The 21,833-nt window shown below is 42.0% G+C and overlaps 1 protein-coding gene across 1 annotated transcript; it reads right to left on the bottom strand.

Annotated features, from left to right (window-relative positions):
- Positions 1-694: 694 nt before the first annotated feature.
- On the bottom strand, positions 695-19,446 carry LOC143294372 (vitamin D3 receptor B-like). The gene is made up of 5 exons (XM_076605843.1): positions 19,376-19,446; positions 15,742-16,014; positions 14,391-14,508; positions 9,654-10,468; positions 695-4,591 (listed from the first exon to the last, which is right to left on the bottom strand). The coding sequence occupies exons 2-5, from the start codon at positions 15,913-15,915 to the stop codon at positions 4,331-4,333; spliced, it is 1,368 nt and encodes a 455-aa protein (XP_076461958.1). The 5' UTR covers positions 15,916-16,014; positions 19,376-19,446; the 3' UTR covers positions 695-4,330.
- Between the last annotated feature and the right edge of the window lie 2,387 nt (positions 19,447-21,833).

Here is a 21,833-nt window from a genome sequence, read left to right as displayed (position 1 = left end):
ACACACAGAGTACACTAACAAAGCATACAAAACAACCATCGCTCTAGTAAGAATGTTCAAGAAATGTCAGACCGGGATGTTCAGCACTAACACATCATGCCGTCATCAATCACAGTCAACTCAGACACGTTCACACGTGTTATAACTGTCTGCCTTTCAGAATTTTCAACAAGCGTATGTCAACTGACACATCTGAAGAATTACAGCTCCAAGTTTGGTATGTCATGCGTGTTATTCGAACATGACATACAAAACTAGGACAAGTGAGCAATCAGGAGTGGTGAGAGAGAGGGGGTCTGTGGCAGGGGGGAGGGGAGGGGGAGGGGAGGGGAGGGGTGAGGGGTAGGAGGTCAGGGTTGAGAGAGACATACATACAGTTGGAATAACGAAGGAGTGAGCATCTGTAAACAACAGCTTGGATAAAAAACAAAAAACAAAACAAAAAAAACAACCACCAACAACAACAAAAAACAACAACCAAACAACAGCATGGATTTTTTTTTAGATCATATTACATGTTATATTCGGTTGTTGTTTTTTTTTTTGTTTTGTTTTGTAAAGCTGATACAGCAATATAAACTAGACATACAGGTACATTTCACATGTGTGCATTATGTAAACAATACTTGGAACAGAGCAAATAACAAACAAACAAAACAAAAAGGGACTGATTTTTTTTTTTATATAGGTTTCTTTTACCATATAAATTATATTCTTTGCCAATAACATGTTTGATTTTTTTTTTTACGCAGTTACTGCATTTGTACACACACAGACACACGCACGCATACAGCTGGGGGCTGTAATCACTTCTGTTCACAAAACAAAATCCAGAAAAAAAAACACTGCTTACCTGTGAGTCAACCATCCAGAACCTACAAACTACTCTCATGCACTCACGAGATCAGACCCCCAACTGGCATGTATATTTTCATTTCTCTTTAACACACACTCATCATGTGCATTTTCCCTAGCATGTGTTAGCTAGTCAGTAAACAGCTGACACATCACAGATTCACCAGCAATGCATATCCAAATAATGCTGACAATATTTGACAGTGCTGCGCACAGCAGTGTAAATTCAGAACGCTGGAACATTCTCACCTGTCTGAGCACAGAAAGCACTTGTCAGAGGTTACACTGGTCAGTTTTCATCCATCTGATGGGACACAATAGCCGAGAGGTTAAAACGTTGGAATTTCAGCCCGGAGGTCCTGGGTTTGATCCCACTCTCTGTGTCTGATGAGTTAAGAATGGAGTTTTTTTCAATCTCCTGGATCAACATTTGTGCTGACCTGTAAGTGCCCTAAACTCCTTCAAGCACATACACATGCATTTCAAATACCATGTGTGGTAAGGGTCTCATAATCCATGTCAGTGTTTGTTGGGTTTTTGGAAACAGGGACATAGCCAGCATACACATTCCTGAAAACTGTGTGTGGCTGCTACCTGCATGGTGGGAAAAGCACTTGCAGATATGATGAATGAAAGATATGGATACATATATAGCATCTATCCTCGGTCGGAGACCAAGCTCTAAGCATTTGTACAACAGGCTGCCTACCTGAGTACAGCAGACTGACAGCTGCCACTGGACGCTCATCATTCGTTTTCTGTATCGTTTGATCAGACTTCATGCACGCACACATACACGTTCAGACAGACATGTAACGTTTTATGAGTGAATGCGAGAGCTGAAGCCCCTGAACACAGAAAGAATGAAAGAAAGTCCAAGTCAGCCACACATATCTTGAGAAATAGGCACACAAACGCTTAAACTGTTGACCCACATATATACACAAGATGAATGAACAGGTATTTTCCATCGGACTTAGTTCATTGTCAACTGTCACTGGTAACATATGATCATGAAATAAATGTTGTGTCACAATTAAAGACATGCAAACAAATAAGCGCACATGAACACACAGACACCCCTTGCTTCTAACCCCCAAACCATCCACACTTACTCAAAGCAAACAATAGAGTAAACAGCAGTGCTGGGTCTCCTCTGGTGTGTGGCTTTCTGGCGACACAACATTGGTTGTGCCCTGTAGACTGCCAGCACTGGTACTGCAATAGATGAAGCGGGGTGTGGCCGTGTATGGGGGACTTGGAATGAGCAGCGTGGGAGTAATGCCACAGAAACGGTGCAGTTGATGGGGCAGCAACACAACAACAACAAAAAAACAAATATAAAACCCCCCAAAAAACAACGGAGCAAATTTTTGGCCAGTTTCATCATCACGTCCAGAGTCTGCCTAGGATGGTGCCTGCCTATGTTTCCATGTAAGCATATAATCATAAAATACATCTTTTCCAAACACAAAGTCACCTCTCGCAACTCATCCTGAATCACAGCTTTTCACATCCAGATAACCCATGCCAACCTGTCATCACCCTTCCACTCGTCTAGAACAACACAATTCATGGTCAGTGCAACATTCCGGCTGCAAGTGGTACCAAGACAAAGAAAGCCTTCATAATGTTTTATGTTTTTGCAAAGAGCTTTGTCTGACATTAGCCTGATCAACAGCCTCGTTTTGTTAAGGCCACAGACGGGCGCAATAGCCGAGTGGTTAAAGCGTTGGACTGTCAATCTGAGGGTCCCGGGTTCGAATCACGGTGACAGCGCCTGGTGGGTAAAGGGTGGAGATTTTTACAATCTCCCAGGTCAACATATGTGCAGACCTGCTAGTGCCTGAACCCCCTTCGTGTGTATATGCAAGCAGAAGATCAAATACGCACGTTAAAGATCCTGTAATCCATGTCAGCGTTCGGTGGGTTATGGAAACAAGAACATACCCAGCATGCACACCCCCGAAAACGGAGTATGGCTGCCTACATGGCGGGGTAAAAAACAGTCATACACGTAAAAGCCCACTTGTGTGCATACGAGTGAACGCAGAAGAAGAAGAAGTTAAGGCCACAGTCACACTCCAGACGTTTTCTTAAGGCAACTAACATAAACATGTGGAACAGTTGTAGTACATGACCAGAGACTCCGCCCCCTAAAACAATGAAACCTTCACAACACCAAGACCCTTGTGATCAACAACCTGACATTCAGGTGGTTAAGTTCAACTCTTCCCAGTGCAAGACATTCATGCAATATAATTATCATGGATGTCAGTAACTGAATCTTTTTATTCTGAAAAATTTGCTGCCAGGATCCAGGGGTCACTGAAATCAAAGTGCATGCCTTATTACCGAAACAAAGTGAAATGGAGGGGAAAAATTTTTGGGGGGTCAAAATGCCAATATGGAAATCGAAATCCTACAGAAATAGTCAAATCCATGTATTCTTTTTATGGATTCAATATTTCTGAATGTAGCTGAATAGTTACTATGCAAAAATATGTTGTCATTTTTCATCTTCGTTGCATGTATACATGTTTTGTATCCAGAAAAGTTGTGTGTGTGTGTGTGTCTGTGTTTGTATGTGTGTCTGTAAATATGTCTTCATGCACTTATTAATCACGTTAGAGCAATCACAAACTAACATCTGTAATCATACATTACTGTAACATACCACACATGATGAAAGATTACGCCAAACATTTAATTTATCAGTGATTGGAGATGAATTTCATTTCATCATGCCATATCCATATAATAATAGTTTAAGACATGAACTGATACCTCAACGCTTTCTTCATCCTGGGTCATGTTATCATTTCTGTAGAATGATGTCTTCATATTCAAGAAAACGTATGCTTTCAAACACAAACATGCCACGTAAGAGGTGGTTTTATTGTTTGATATTCCCTTCAAAATATTCATGTTTCAGTATGCTTTGAATATGTGTATGTATTTTGTGAACCTGGCATTATATTCACTACTAAATGTTGTTAATACAATTCAGTGATTAGTTATTCTTCGTGTTTGTTTTCTTCTTTCATCTATAATCCTCCATTCCCCAAAGGGGTGAAAAAAAATTTAATCTTGAATCTTGTGTTTGTGTGTGTGCCTTTGTGTGTGTGAAAGAGACAGACAAACAGAATGACCAACCGACAGAGAGATCAAGAGATCTACAACACCTGGATATCTCCTGACATATTAAGTTTGATTTAGTCACGACAAGAAGACATCTTAGGAACGTAATTCACCCAAGCTCATTATACGTTGCATTTTCACACAAATTCACAATGACCCAGCCAACTCAACCACTTTTGAGTTTTTTTTCTCCCACAACAAGTGTTCTCCCCTCTCCCACTCTTTTCAAGTGTTTTTGTACACCTCTGTCATCCCCAGTTCAAATGTTTCTTTTTCCTACTCTCTTGAAAAAAAAAAAATAAAAAAAAAATGAGCCAGCCTGCATGCCAGGCAATCACTTCAGGTTAAGAATCTCCAGCATCAAGGGCTCGATCTGGCTGGGGTTGACCTGAAGCAAAATCCGCGAGTGCTGCTCGCTCAGCTTTTTCAGGTCGGACACCTTCTCCAGGATGGCGACAAAGTAGCGCTGGGCGAACTCAAAGGAGAACTTGGACTCCAGGTAGTGCTTCAGCAGGCCCATGTACTTGTCCTGCAGATTGGACACCAGCTCTCGGTCCACCAGGTTGGGGCTGTCAGGCTGGAAGATCAGCATCACCTGCACCCCACACAGACAGGGATCACTGTGACAAGGAGGCCAGACAACAAAAACAACAACAACGATAATAATAATAATAATAATGATAATAATAATAATAATAATTATAGATAGTACTCATATAGTACAAACATCCCATGTAATGGGCTCTAAGCTCCGTACATAAAACAAAACATAAACAATAGTACATAATAACATACTTCTGCATATAAAAAAAACAACAACACATACATGTGTATACAGTGGAGTGATGGCCTAGAGGTAACGCGTCCGCCTAGGAAGCGAGAGAGAATCGGAGCGCGCTGGTTCGAATCACGGCTCAGCACGCCGATATTTTCTCCCCCTCCACTAGACCTTGAGTGGTGGTCTGGACGCTAGTCATTCGGATGAGATGATAAACCGAGGTCCCGTGTGCAGCATGCACTTAGCGCACGTAAAAGAACCCACGGCACCAAAAAGGTTGTTCCTGGCAAAATTCTGTAGAAAAATCCACTTCGATAGGAAAAACAAATAAAACTACACGCAGGAAAAAATACAAAAAAAAAGGGTGGCGCTGTAGTGTAGCGATGCGCTCTCCCTGGGGAGAGCAGCCCGAATTTCACACAGAGAAATCTGTTGTGATAAAAAAGAAATACAAAATACAAAATACAAATACAAAATCTATACACCAAGACAATACTACAAATTGCAGGTATCAACAATCACACACACACACACACACACACACACACACACACATGTACACACACACACACACAAGACAAAACATCCTACACACGTACACACGTACGCACACATGCCAGCACACACACAAACATCCACCCACACAGCGACACACAAACACACTACATGACGACTTCAGCAGAGGGCAAAGCGGGCTTGGTAGGAGGAGGAAGAATGCAGGCTAGTCTACTAGAAGTAGTAATAGCAGTGGTACAAGTCAAACAAGTAGCAACAAAAGCCGCAACTGCAGTAGGGATAGTTTCAGTTTCAGTTTCAGTAGCTCAAGGAGGCGTCACTGCGTTCGGACAAATCCATATACGCTACATCACATCTCCCAAGCAGATGCCTGACCAGCAGCGTAACCCAACGCGCTTAGTCTGGCCTTGAGAAAAAAAAAGTGAATAAATAATAGATAAGCTTACATAAATAAATAAATAATAATTATGATATAAAAAAAAGGGTAGTAGTAATGATAATAATAATAAAATAATAATAATAAAAAATAAATAAATAAATAAATAAATAAGGCAACAATGATGATAAATAAGCAAATAAATGTAAAACATGAAGACACACATTCACACATACACCCACACATGCATAACAGATATGCACCAAACATGCAGTTTCACAGATATGAAAGCACAGTCAAATACATATAAACGTACATGAGCTCCAACACACACACACACACACACACACATTACCCTGCACCTCCTCTACCCCCCTCCTCCACACACTCAGTTGGGATACTAACACACAATGGCAGTCAAATTTACACACACATATTCATGACAGACCTTGCATCTCACTGACTGATTCCAAATTTAGTGACTGATATGGAGACTTACAAATTCTTACAACTGACAGTCACAAGTTTGAACCCATCAAAGCTAAACACAGAGTTCCACAAGGGTAATTTTAAGGCCCCTTTCTTTTTCACACTGTGCACTGTTCCCCTTGCTGAAATGATCAACTACCACCAGTCATCATTCTTATGCCAATGACATTAACTCTCTCCATACGAACGGCAAAAGCGATGACGTTAGCAGCATTTCACACCAATTACCATCATCAAAATATTGCAAGTGGAAGGCTCTTGTACTGAAGAGGTGAATGTTGACAAAGAATACCACAATTCTCATGACGGAAGCTAAAGGCTGGGTCATTCAGACACCCACTGGACATCCGAGGGGTCTGTGTAGAGGAGAAGAGTGGACTGGCCGTACTGAGTGAGTTAAACTTCAGAAAAGTGACACCACTGAAAACGAACTTGTTTCTTGCTAGAAACATACGACTGCTTCTTGGGCATTCAGAACTGGATGACTCAAAATAAATAACAACTAAATGCTGTCTGAACTGAAGCAATGCTCATTGTAACCAAACAAAAACTCACCGGTTTTAGTGTTACTACTGACACAATCAAACATGGCAATACTTTCATCCTTGTTCTTTCTAGCTAAGTCAAGAACCTTGGTGTTCTCCTTGGCAACACACTATTCTTACAAAAACAAAAACAAAAAAAAATCATCAGTCAGGCCTGTCAGTCCTGCTCCTGTCAAATACCCCTTTCCACTGATGCAACACCTAAATTTGTGGAGTGATGGCCTAGAGGTAACGCGTCCGCCTGGGAAGCGAGAGAATCTGAGCACGCTGGTTCGAATCACGGCTCGGCCGCCGATATTTTCTCCCCCTCCACTAGACCTTGAGTGGTGGTCTGGATGCGAGTCATTCAGATGAGACGATAAACCGAGGTCCCGTGTGCAGCATGCACTTAGCGCACGTAAAAGAACCCACGGCAACAAAAGGGTTGTTCCTGGCAAAATTCTGTAGAAAAATCCACTTCGATAGGAAAAACAAAAAAAAACTGCATGCAGGAAAAAATACAAAAAAATGGGCGGCGCTGTAGTGTAGCGACGCGCTCTCCCCGGGGAGAGCAGCCCGAATTTCACACAGAGAAATCTGTTGTGATAAAAAGAAATACAAATACAAATTTGTCACTTTGCTCGTTCTCTCTCACCATGACTTCTCTAGCTCTCACTTGTCTTGTTTGCCTGCATCATCAATCAATCTGTGTGGATGGAACAAAGGCTGCAGGCAAAAAGGGACTCCCACAATCTTAATTCTACCTGGTAAAATAACTGGGAGCATTATTTTCCAATGCAGGAAATTCTTCCTTCCTCATACAGAAATAAGCCCCTCAAAGAAGAAAAGAACAATGCTTTCGTGCATGTGTGCATGTCACTGTGTATACGAGTGTTGGTGCGAGCTGGCATAAGGAACACCAAAAATTGTAAGTTTCATACATTCCACTTCAGTGACAAGATGAATCTGTTTTTTCCTCCTACATTAGCTTTGACGAAGTGATTTTACGAAACATTTGCAGTTTCAGCACAAGGCATGACGTGGTACATGACTGTACCGCAACACACAACCAAAGCAATAGCTCTGTACCACTTTTTCTGCAAGCCAACACTACCACCTCATTCACAATTTTAGATTGGGTTGTCAACAATCAGCAGGTTGTCACTCTTTCTGCCTGGCTGCATGTTCTATATGATCATGATAATATAGCACTTGTTTGGTGCAAACTCCCCAAACTGTGGAGTCTATGCGCCTCTCAAGAAATATATGATAGTTAGTCGTGTCCGACTATGACCATCAGAACAGCAGAGGAGGCAACTGCTGTTCCGACTATTTGGGATAGAATTTGATTATAGTGGAGAGTGTCTTGCCCAAGTACATCCCCACTCTCTCGGCCAAGTGGGTTTTAAGACAGTCGGCGTTGGGATGGTTCCCAAAGGCCAACTAGAAATAATGCACATGTAAAAGCACATTAATGGCATACAACAGCATAATAAAACATACAAGAGAAAAAATCTTTATATGCTGTGACAATAATATAGATTGCAAAACTCAATCATCAAAAACAACAAAAACAACAACAACACACACACACACTAAAAAAAAACATTACACACATGTATCCACACTCATGCCCACACCGAGGCTAAGAGACTGCCCACCAACAAACTTCTTCTTCTTCTTCTTCTGCGTTCATGGGCTGCAACTCCCACGTTCACTCGTATGCACACGAGTGGGCTTTTACATGTATGACCGTTTTTACCCCGCCATGTGGGCAGCCATACTCTGTTTTCGGGGGTGTGCATGCTGGGTATGTTCTTGTTTCCAAAACCCACCAAATACTGACATGGATCACAGGATCTTTAACATGCGTATTTGATCTTCTGCTTGCATATACACACGAAGGGGGTTCAGGCACTATGCTGACCTGGGAGATCGTAAAAGTCTCCACCCTTCACCCACCAGGCGCCGTCACCGTGATTCAAAACCGGGACCCTCAGACTGACAGTCCAACGCTTTAACCACTCGGCTATTGCGCCCGTCACACCAGCAAACACACCTGGAAACTTCATTAGGGGAAAGAAAAGATTGTGGTGGGGAGTGGCCAGGAAGCAGTTGGGGTTGGGAAGGTTGGGGAAGTGGGAAAAAAGGGTACAGGCAAACAGACAACTATACTGAATCACGTCTGTAAGCCCTGTTGAACAGATACGTCTTAAAATTTTTGTTTTGAAAGAGGACAGAGTTGGTGAGTGATGAAAATGCAGAGGGAGAGAAATCCAGACAGTAGAAGCTCGATATTGAAAGGCTCCTTGATCATATGTCTTTGAAGAGAAACTGGGGACTCCAAGGAGCTTTTCTCCAGAAGATCTGAGAGAACAGGTATCAGTATCAGGATCAGCAGCTCAAGGAGGCGTCACTGTGTTCGGACAAATCCATATACGCTACACCACATCTGCCAAGCAGATACCTGACTAGCAGTGTGACCCAACGCGCCTTGTCAGGCCTTGAGAAAAAGAAAAAAAAACAGAAGAAAAAAAACAGGAAGGAGTTAAATGTATGTTAGTGTTGTTATATGAATGAAAGAGAGAGACAGAGAGACAGACAGAGAGAGAGACAAAGAGAGAAAGAAAGAAGAGGTGATGACAGACAATTTTCAAAGTTTTAACTGAAGCTGGACACAAAAGACAGACAGATACACTGTTAACTCTCTCCATACGAATGGCGAAAGAGACAACGTTAACAGCGTTTCATCCCAATTACCATCATCAAAATATTACAAGCGGAACGCTCTTATACTGAAGTGGTGAATGTTGACGAAGAATACCACAGTTCTAACAACGGAAGCTAAAGGTTGGGTCATTCAGACACCCACTGGACATCCGAGGGGTCTGTGTAGAGGAGAAGAGAGGACTGGCCGTACTGAGTGAGTTAATCTCAATGTCACACAGACACAAATTCAACACATCAAACTTACCTGCATCAGAGCGTACAGGGTAAAGTTATTCAGGATGATTGCTTTCAAGCTGCGGCAATAGCTGACGTGCATGGAATGAAGAGAGCCAAACCCTGTGGCTTCCTGTAAAATGCTGGTTGGGATCTCGCCTTTCGCTGTCAGCCAAGCATCCTTCTCCACGACGTAAAAGGCGACAGATCGCAAGAGCAGCGACGTCATGACAGATCCTTTCAACGCTGCGATCTGATCCTCTTGACGCAGACTGCGAAAATCGTCCAGTCTTTTCACAAACCTGATCAGCTGCCGAACACATATCTCCGAGTTGTTCACCAGGTCATTGGCGTTCTGGTAGTTTTCTGGTTTGCTGTATGCTATATCCGGCATGGCAGCCACAGTGGTCTCATACCACATGGCAAAGTCGTTTATGACCATCTGTTCGTCTTCAACTAACTTTCGGTACATTGACGGATCCGACGGGAAGCAGTGTGGGGGAACTGGTTGAAACTCTTTCTCTGAAGTGTCTGTGTGTGTGGTGGAGGAGGCAGATGAGGATGGTGACAGTAAAGGTTCGTGGCATGATGAGGGGGTGTGTGTGGAGGAGGCAGATGAGGATGGTGACAGTAAAAGTTCGTGGCATGATGAGGGGGTGTGTGTGGAGGAGGCAGATGAGGATGGTGACAGTAAAAGTTCGTGGCATGATGAGGGGCGGACTCTGGCTTCTTCATCAGGGTCAAGAGGCTCTGTCTTGATCAGCGTCTGGCTCTGAGTGGACGACAGTTGCTTTCTTGCTCGGTTGTGCTGCACTTTGGCCATCCTTGCCTTCCTCTCTGCCTCATCTGTAGTAGTGAGAAACAGAACTGGGTTTAAATAGGAGTTTAAACAAGAGAGGCAAGGCCTTCAACACTCACTTGTGATACACTTAAAAAAAAAAAAAATCTAATCGTTAAAATGTGTTCTGTATTTGTTATTATAAAGCTTCGGGTTAAAAAAAAAAAAAAAAAAAAAGTCCTAACCAGATTCGAACCCCGCGTGTTCGGGTGAGAAGAAACTGTCTTACCCATTACACTGTCGTAGCTCCTTAACTGTCATTCTAAAATTTAATATTTGAACATACTTTTTTAAAGGGCGAAAAATCAATTGCGGCATTCGCAGTGAGAACGCTATTTAAATCATATTATTCTGGTGTATCTTGGGCATTCAAAAAACCTTTAAGGGCAATAAAAAATTCTTTTTAAGTCCGCGGTAAAGGAGACTTGGCTATCGCCACTGGGTTTAAACATGAGTTTAAAAAAGTAGCCGACTTTGATCTTTATCGGTTTTTTTGTTTGTTTTGTTTTGTTTTGTTTTTGCTTTTGAAGAGATCCTAGCATCATTTCACATCGAAGCTGAAGGAAGTACAGGATTTTAACGTTAAGAATTTGTTTCAGCATTGTGAAATTGAGAAAACAAAAAACAAAAATATACTGTGCAATGTATGACAATGACTGCGATCTTGACTGGTTTGGGTGAACAGAATTCTCCACGGTAACACAGCAAACTGAAGGGGTGGGGTGGGAGAAAGGGGGGGGAGGGAGAAAAGAGAGGGGTGGGGGTGGCAAGTGGGAGCAAACTTCATCTTCATCAATATAAACAAAATAGTCTCAAAGTCTGTGGCCTTTCATGCCCTGCTCTCATGGTGACCTCAGTTTCGATACCCCTCCACTTCTGTGCTTGGGGTGAGTCCTGTCAATGTCGTTAATGTCGGCAGATTCATGAGGGGCTGTTGTTTGAGGGACGTGGTGGCGGTCTCCACTCTGGGGGGGGTACGCTCGCTCAGTCTGGCTCCGCGACTAAGCCATTATTGTTGTTAGTAGGGGGCTTAGTAGGTGGTGTCCTAAGTACGTTAAAACAGAACAGGCACCACTGAACACCACCGAAGTGACTCAGCAGCAGTGCAGGGTCTCCTCTGGTGTGTGGCCTCCTGGCGACCTAACATCAATGGTTCCCTGTGGACTGCCGACGCTGGAACTGCGACGGACGAACCTGGGTGTGGCCGTGTATGGGGGAATCTAAATGAGCGGTGTGGGAGTAATGCCACTGCAACGGTGCAAATGATGGGGCAGCAAAAAAAAAAAAAAGAAAGAAAAAAAAAAGAAGAATCTTCATCAGTAGCCATTAAACTTTAATGAATTCAAATCAAAGTCAAAAAGTAGCCTTTTTCTTTCCCTCCTCCTCTCCTTTCTCCACTAACTCCAGACGTGTTTTAAAAATCAGAATAACAAACTGCTTGCATGTGTTGGTACGAGAGAGACAAGACAAGACAAGACAAACTGTTTACTGACTTAAGCCTTGCTCATATCAGGGGCGGGGGGAAAGGGGAAATCAAAAGCACCAAAACACATGTAAAATGTTCTTCCACACTTTCCGATACACACACACGCGCACACACTGAGACGTTCACAAAATGGATATGGACATGGACGAACTGGTTTTCCGCTTACATATCTTGGAACATGTGGCCATCAGCCCAGGAGATACGGAAATAAACAGATAATAAACACCAAATTACTTAACTGGTTGATCTAAATTTCAAACCGTGATAAATGTATTGAGCAATATCTGTCATATATTTACGGTCTTTAACAATTGTCAGCTACTGTTTATTTGGATCTTGCGCAAATTTCAAATTTTGATCTTATTGCTTCATTTGAAGGACAGCTAAACAGAAAGTGATACAAGAGAGAGAAAAAAAGAAAGCCTTAAGAACAACAAAACAACAGTACACACACCGGCTGCACAACCCTGAGCCCCCTCTGGCCATTCCCCCCTCCCTTCTCTACCTTCCCTCAATCTCTTTCTCTGTTAAAAATAGCATGGACAGCTGGAAATAGACTGCAACTGAAAGCTTTTCTAATTCTTTCCAGTGTCAACACTGCATGTATGTTCCTGCCAAACCATAAGCAGGGCCCCTGAAGACATCCAACCTTCATCTAGTTTTGTAATCTTTCAACCATAAATAGAACAGAATAAAACAGAAAAAAAAGTGGCTCAATTCAATACGTGCCACAGACCAAAATACTAAAATGAGAATTAGGTACATGAAAGTGCATTCGTAAAGATTTTTCTTTTCTTTTTTTTTTTGTCTAAGCACAGGACGACACAAGATTTCCAGATTTTAATTACATACAAAATGCTGACACCGTAAAACCACTAACACTGAAAAATGTATTATGTGTCTAGCCTTGTCTGGAGTGCTGGGTGCAATAGCTGAATGGTTAAAGCGCTGGACTTTCAATCTGAGGGTCCTGGGTTTGAATCTCGGTGCATCTGGTGGGCAAAGGGTGGAGATTTTTCCGATCTCCCAGGTCAACATATGTGCAGACCTGCTAGTGCCTGAACCCCCTTCATGTGTATGCGCACGCAGAAGATCAAATACTCACGTTAAAGATCCTGTGATCCATGTCTGCGTTCGGTGGGTTATGGAAACAAGAATATACCCAGCATGCACCCCCCCGAAAACGGAGTATGGCTGCCTACATGGCGGGGTAAATAAATAAAAAAAACGGTCATACACGTAAAATGTTATATGTCTGTCTGAGTGTGTATGTGTGTGCGTCTGAAATCTGATTGAATGACACAGGAAACGAATGATGAGCGCCCAGTGGCAGCCGTCAGTCGGCTCTACCCAGGTAGGCAGCCTATGGTGCAAATGTCCCCGTGTATGTAAAGCGCTTAGAGCTCGGTCTCTGACCGAGGATAGGCGCTATATAAGTATCCACATCAAACCCTCAATATCCAGAATTGTAACACGATCTTGACTGCCTGATGACCTTTTTTCCCCCCCATAGCTCCTTGCCATTCATTTTTGTCAAATAGAAGAACAAATCAAATGATAAAGTTTTACTTTTTTTAAACAGCTGCCTTTCATGCACTTCTCTCATGTGACCTTAGCTTAGATTTCCCATCCATTTCCTCTTCTCCTCCAGCTTCTTCTGCGTTCGTGGGCTGCAACTCCCACGTTCACTCGTATGCACACGAGTGGGCTTTTACGTGTATGACCGTTTTTACCCCGCCATGTAGGCAGCCATACTCCGTTTTCAGGGGTGTGTATGCTGGGTATGTTCTTGTTTCCATAACCCACCGAACGCTGGTGCAGATGATGGGGCAGAAAATAAAAACAACAACAAAAACAAATCAATGTCCTAATCTATTTAATTAAAAAAATTTAAAAAAAGAAAAAAAAGAAAGAAAGAAAAATTACAATAACAGATAAGAACCTACTGACAATCTATCCATACACACAAGCAAACATGAACATATAAAAACAAAAATAGCAACAAATCTAGGAACTGATCACTCTTTACATACATTACTTTCATTCCCAATATTTCTATTTTATGACCTTCCTTTCAGGCAGTTCATTTGCACATCCTATGCATACATACAGACTGACTGATAAATTGAAATAATGACTGGCACAGAGTGACATCTTCTGCAGCCTTTAATGGACAGGTTTTTGCCTTGATCTGGTGTCTTCCCCAGACACTACAAGCAGATAAAACAGAAACGACAAAAACCAAAATCCTACTCTGTCTCCACAACACATACACAAAGCTACATATGAGTAAAACATACAAATTAGTTACTGAGCAAAACTGCTTCCAAATGAAAATAAACAAGTAAATGGAGAAAGAAATGCAGAAAGCAAATACGCAGATAATCTATCTACTTCTCAAAAAAAAAAAACCCAAAAAATAAATAAAAATAAAAAACCCTCACCTAATATCATCTCTCTTTTCATTCCAATCTCGTAACACTTGTTGATTCGGCATGCAGGACAGAATCTTCGGGTTCGAAGATCAATCACACAACTGCCACTGAAGAGGCATTTGATTTGCTGAAAATGAATAAATCGATCAATCAATAGATGAATGAGTGCACAAATAACTATAACCAACTAAAACACAGCAGTTGAATGAGTAAAATATAAATGTAAACTTTCTTTGTTAGTCATGGAAAATCATGGACAATCCGATCATGAAGTACTGTTTTACCAAATCAGTAAAAATAATAGGTTATCTGAATTTCACTCCTGGTTAGAATCTCAGTCGACGTTGCATGTCATTATTCTGTTCCATTCTTTTCTAACATGTTCCAAGTATTTTGTCACTTTTTTCTTTCTTCATTCATTTCTTTGCTGTTATCATTTCATTCATTCATTAATTCAAACTGCTCAAAGGATTACAGACTTTTCAGGGAGAAAGGACCTTCAGAATACATGATTGTTATCAGTGAAAAAAAAAAAAAAAATCACAGACCCCACAGTTAATTTTCCCTCTTACCTGAAAAGGACTGTATGAAAGATTTTCTTTGTTTAAATAATTTGTGCTTCGTTTATGTTTTCTGAACATAATTAGCATTGACACTGTATAACAGTGCAACAACAACAACAAACAAACAAAACGAGCAAAAAAAAACAACAACAAACAAACCCCCAAACCCAAAATAGATGCATGGCAGCACAGTAAAAAGAAACATACTGGGTAACAGTGAAGCAGAAACAAACAAACAACAACAACAAAACAAACAAAAGAAAACATTAAATACCTCATGATATATATATATATATATATATATATATATATATATATATATATATATATATATATATATATCTTCTTCTTCTTCTGCGTTTACTCGTATGCACACGAGTGGGTTTTACGTGTATGACCATTTTTACCCCACCATGTAGGCAGCCATACTCCGTTTTCGGGGGTGTGCATGCTGGGTATGTTCTTGTTTCCATAACCCACCGAATGCTGACATGGATTACAGGATCTTTAACGTGCGTATTTGATCTTCTGCTTGCATATACACACGAAGGGGGTTCAGGCACTAGCAGGTCTGCACATTATGTTGACCTGGGAGATTGTAAAAATCTCCACCCTTCACCCACCAGGCGCCGTCACCGTGATTCGAACCCGGTACCCTCAGATTGACAGTCCAACTCTTTAACCACTCGGCTATTGCGCCCGTCTTATATATATATATATATATATATATATATATATATATATATATATATATAACATAGGAAAGAAATATTACAGTCAAATCAGCCACTACTCACAGAGTCCTTGAAGGCATTCCGACGGAAGAAGGCCTTGCAGGATTCACAAGTCACAGCATTGAAGTTGTAACCCAGTGCCCTGTCCCCGCACACACCACAGATCTTCAAGTTCTTTGGTCTGTGACGTTTGTGTGTAGAGCTCTGCTCTTCACTGGGCAAGTCCTCGTCAGCCATGTTCTCAGAGTTTTCGGAGCGACTTGCCAAATTGATCAGACAGTGAGCATCCTCTGCCTAAAGTGCTGCTTAGTCCCAGGATAAGGTGAGCTCGGCCATCTGTGTAGAAAGATGAATTATTTAGTGATGTTCTTCCCTCTTGGTAGTAAGAATGGTATGTTTGTTGTACTGTGCCGTGTTTCAGTTACAGTTTCTTAAGTATAAATCCATATCCGCTATACTACATCTGCTAGGCAGATGTCTTTCCAGCAGCATAGCCCAATGCGTTTCATCAGGCCATGTTTGCATGCATACATAATATCGGAGTGGATTTCTTCTACAGAATTTTGCCGGAGACAAAACTCATGCTGGCATGGTTCTTTTTCTATGTGACAAGTGCATGCTAAAAGTGGGATTCCAGTTTATAATAATAATAAGAATAGTAATAATAATAATTCATAATTTTTCTATGGCGCGATATCCAGTACTAATGCTGGTCAAAGCGCCTTACATCATCGAGCCAGATATAAACATAACATAAAAACATTACAACAGCTCAGTCCAATGCGTTCACAGAATAAATAAAAAAAGCATGATCCACCAAACAATAAAAATATCAAGTAAATAATGCTTAGATTAAAAAGATAAACATTCCTTAAAAAACACATTTTTTAGACACACACATACATGTGCGCACACTCACACTTGCACACACACGCACACACACGCGTGCGCGCACACACATGCACGTGCGTGCGCGCACCCAGACACTTAAAATATATCAACTGCACTAAAACAGGATTATATGAGTATAAATATCTCTAGCATAAAACTCCATGTGAAGAACAGACTTTGGACTAACCATCGTGCTGATTACAGAAATGTTTGCAGAAAAGGTGTGTTTTCAGATCTGACTTGAAGGTCTGGAGATCAGGAGCATTTCTGAGGGATGATGGCAAAGAATTCCTAATTTGGGGTACTTGAGCCCTAAAAGACCTTTTCCCTGCACATTTTAAATTAGTTCTTGGGACTTTAAGTAACAGTTCAGAACTGGATCTTAGCGTTCTACAAGGTTCGTGCGTTTCCAGCACAGAGGAGAGATACGGGGGAAGAGATTCATCAAAATGTCGGAATGCAAGTGTCACTAGTTTATAGTGAATGCGGGACTCTATAGGAAGCCTGTGTAACTGATGCAAAAGAGGTGTGACATGATCAGATTTCTTTTTTCTAGGACAAGTCGAGCAGCATTGTTCCGTACTTTCTGTAGTCTAATAAGAGAGGAAGATGGTAAACCTGCTAAGGCAGAATTGCAGTTATCCAGTCTGGACAGGACAAAAGAGGAAACCAACTGGGCCATGTTTTTCTATGTTAAGTATGGTCTGACTGAGGCCAGTCTGCGAAGATGAAAATTGCATGAGCGACACTGAGATGAAATGTGGTCAGCCATAGTCAAGGTCTGATCAATATGTACACCTAGGTATTTAGCTGATGTTTGAAAAGTAACTGTAGAAGTGCCAAGAGTGACTCAGCCTTTTTTTTATTTCATTGAGACAAGCTCAGTCTCCTACAACTAAGAGCTCGGTTTTCTCTTCGTTAAGTTTTAGCTTGTTTCTGTCCATCCACACCTTTACATCAGCCACACAGGCTTCCGTCTCATTTATGACTGTTTTCAAGTCATCCAAATTACTGGATGCTCAGCTTGCTTTTTCCAGTCAAACTTGAGAGAAATGGCAAGACCAGCATTCTAACCCAGACCCTCACAGACACTGTACTGGGAGGTAAGTATGTGCATGCTCATGCATAAAAATGTGTGTGTGTGTGTGTGTGTGCAATTCCGGAATAACAAAATGAATCAACTCACTGTATACATTATCTTACGAAAGATTTCCTGATAGCATAATCAAGATAAATCACAGGCTAACATGGCTCATGACTAAACATCAAGATAAATCAAAGGCCAACATGGCTTGTGACTAAACTTCAAACTATCTCAAGCATTCACAGATATTCAGATATATTTTCAAGTGAGCTGAGGGTGATTTGAGTATCTGCAACTGGACTCAGTAAACAGCATTTCATCCAATGGCAAGGACTTATAACATGTTTGAAGGAATATTGTAACAGCACCCACAGAGATCTATCACGACTAATGATTTTGTTTTTAATGCAGTCAATGTTGGTAATGACTTTACATTTCTCACTTACTGTGACAAACTCTGATGTTGAACTCGACAGGTTTATTCTTAAATTTGCCATCATTAGCATCATTGCTTGAAGAGCAGATAGTGAGATACAGAATCTACATAAAAAAAAAATTAATAAAACATGAAACATACAATGATCAGACAATTAAGCAAATTGCTCAAGCATGTGTGTGTGAGAGAGAGAGAGAGAGAGAGAGAGAGAGAGAGAGAGTGTGTGTGTGCGTGCGTGTGTGTGTGTGTGTGTGTGTGTGTGTGTGTGTGTGTGTGTGTGTGTGTGTGTGTGTGTGTGTGTGTGTGTGTCCTTCCAGACATAGGCTACATCTCTACGTCTTTCTCAAATGTAGAGAGACAGAGAGAGAGAGAGAGAAAAGAGAAAGTGAGAGAGAGAGAGAGAAAAGTTGTGAGTTGTTATGGAAACCAAGATGTACATTGCTATATTTGGTAAGGAGTTGCCTGCAGCCACAGCAGAACGCAGGAGTGAGAGAGAGAGAGAGTGGGAGAGAGAGAGGGATGGAGACAGACAGACCCTCAAACAGCCAGCCAAAATGAGTGAAACACTAACACACACACACACACACACACACACACACACAGGGAGAGGGAGCGATTAAAGTTCTGAATGAGTTTTTCTTTGCATATGAAACTTTTCTGACATCTCTGGAATTTAATTTGTGAACCAAAGTCAGAGAACAATAACAAGACTCATTCAGTCAAACGTATCTCTGAAAACACACACAAACGTATATCTGAAAACACACACACACACACACACACTCTCTCTCTCTCTCTCTTGTTTATCTGTGGGAATCATGGAAATGTGTAATGCCTACTAATCTATCTACGGCTTTGCGGATCGGTTTTTGTTTGTTTTTTTTTCCCCCAAGACAATTTGGTTCAGTTTAGAGATTTATGTATTGGGAGAGATTTATGTATTGGGTCTGAAAACTTGTTTCATCCGTGTCCATTTAACGAACACACACACTTTTCCCATCACAGAGACAGAGGATAGGACGACAGATAGACAAAGGCATGCATGCATATCTACAAACAGCCACACAACTAAACTGACAGACGTCAAAGACAACCACAGTGAAATGAAACAGGCGCACACTTTGTCTGATATCAGAAGGCTTGCGTGATCATGTGACCTGATTCTGTCTCGAACTTCAATGTATGTTCACAGCAAATGACAACTGACAACAACACTGACAATTATCATCGAATAGACAAACATCCAACTTAGAAATAATCATGACATGCTCTATCCTCTTACCTACCTTTCAGTCACAGCCGCATTGACTGCATGTCGTCGTCAGCCATGTTTTGTTGTTAGACAACTGCGTATCCTTCACCTTGCACTCTTGCACGACCCTGCCCGCGGACTGAAGCAAAGTGAACTGTCTCGCTGGCTTGTCCACATCGACCTAGTTTTACCTTGATAATGGTGTCTTTCTTTGGTCAAAAAAAGTTTTTCTCTCAAGTTTAACGGGATCAAATTTCCACTGAGTCTGGTACTTTACATTGGTGTTTTATTCATTTTTGTTTGTTGAATATTAATTTTGTTTTCCACAGCCAATGCTTGTTTGAAGAAAAACTTTTTGATGCACTCTAATAATACTGCATGCTCATGTGTGCGCGTTATTGAAGCGTCAAGAATGACTCGTACAGGAAACGACTGAATGACTGGCCGACGCCGAAGATAGGCGTCGAACACTGAACTGATCAATCAACTGATCAATCAAGTCATAATCCATCACCAGCTGCACAGAATAATAATCAGTAAAAATAATGATAATAGCAATAACAACAGCATCAACGAAAACACTGACAACAATAAGAATAAAAACAATAATGATAATAATAATATGTAATAATGATATACTTTAATTGTGTGTCACAAGTTGTCCGTCAGTTCAGTCAGGACGGCTGTTTATCATCACTGAGTGAACTGCCGTGCTGGTTCTATACCGACTGAGTTGGCTGATGATGGGTTAACAGAGTCAGTTCTCAGTTCTAAAACTATGGGCTAATCATCTCAGTAGATAAATAACATATAGAGTAAAACTGAGGAATCAGCCGATGCACTGATGTACCGTCTTACACCGTCTGAATTCATGATCTGGAAACTATTCATCAAACATGTACATGTAGGCTACTACGCCTACGCCGTACGGTAATATCATCAGATCAAGTTATTATACAGGTTCACGCATCATCGTCAGTTATCGTGAACCTCCACCTGTGACTTAACTCATGGAGATGTTAACTCTCTCCATACGAACGGCGAAAGAGACGACGTTAACAGCGTTTCACCCCAATTACCATCATCAAAATATTGCAAGTGGAAGGCTCTTATACTGAAGAGGTGAATGCTGACAAAGTATACCACATTTCTGACGACGGAAGCTAAAGGTTGGGTCATTCAGACACCCACTGGACATCCGCGGGGTCTGTGTAGAGGAGAAGAGAGGACTGGCCGTACTGAGTGAGTTAAATCACCATATGGACACAGCCCGGCCTCGTATCACCCGGTTCGTCAGTGTAGTGCTCGGCGGCGGTGACCGGCGTCCGTGAACCAGTGTCAAAGTATTTCAGGTAAACTGACACCGGCAGAGCATCCCTCCCCCTCCCCCCGCCCTCCCCAGAGTTCGCTTACGAACAGTTGTAGTTGGGAAATTCTAAAATATCAATTGTCTTATATCACCTGGCATCAGTTTGCCGGTTTGCTGCGAAGTCAAGCTTTGACATATTTTCTATGTCTTTGTTACTGATTGCCGTTCACTCCGCCGTGTATTTTTAAAATCATACATATGTATTGTTTTTTTTATCATCATTTCAGTTTGCGCCGACAACGCCAAGGTTCCGAACTATGTTTCTCCGGCCTTTTAATCGAAAAACTAGGCCGAGTCATAATTCTCCACATGAACACCTGACCTCGATCGCACGCAACTGACGCACACACGTGATGCACACACACACACACACACACACACACACACACTGAGACCGAGACACAGACAGACAGTGAGGCAGATAGAGACAGCCGGAGATAAAATATCCGGCCACAGACTGATCAGGGCAAAACTGATCGGATGTCCTCATTGCTGCCTGAGGCAGTGTCAGCGGGTGCAGGTGTATCCTTGCCGGCGTGCACCTGCACTGATGACAACTTCCTTCCGGACCGCCGGGCACAGCGATTCTTCAACTTGAGTTGACTGAAGAACACACACACACACACACATGCACATACAACACACACACACACACACTGGTACGCACGCACGCACCCACGTACACACATTGAACACACACGCACGTACAAGGCACACACACACACACGCGCGCCTCAGTCCCCCCCTCCCCCCCCCCACACACACACATCGTGACGGCACACGCACGCACGCTTGGCACACACACACACACACACACAAAACACACACACGTACCCCCCCCCCCCCCCCCCCCCCCCGTCCCGCCCCCTCGCAGCAGCATGTAATCACCATCACTGACACGCAACTGAAACTGAAACTGACACGCGCGCACACGGAAACGCTGACGGAATCCGTCAAAGGCCCGTCGCACTGACTGAGAGAGAGAAAGAGAGAGAAGACAAGCCAACATTCTTTATTTCGAGGATAAGAGATAAGCACTGGTGTGCCGCCGCATTTTTAGTACATCCACTGAGGCCCCGCCCCACTGAATAGCCGGGTACTGATACACTACATAACACTAAAC

Source organism: Babylonia areolata, chromosome 19, assembly GCF_041734735.1.
Source record: "Babylonia areolata isolate BAREFJ2019XMU chromosome 19, ASM4173473v1, whole genome shotgun sequence".
In the NCBI taxonomy this organism is placed as follows: domain Eukaryota; kingdom Metazoa; phylum Mollusca; class Gastropoda; order Neogastropoda; family Buccinidae; genus Babylonia; species Babylonia areolata.
Note: the sequence above shows the minus strand (reverse complement) of the source record. Positions and strands in the feature narration are given on the sequence as shown.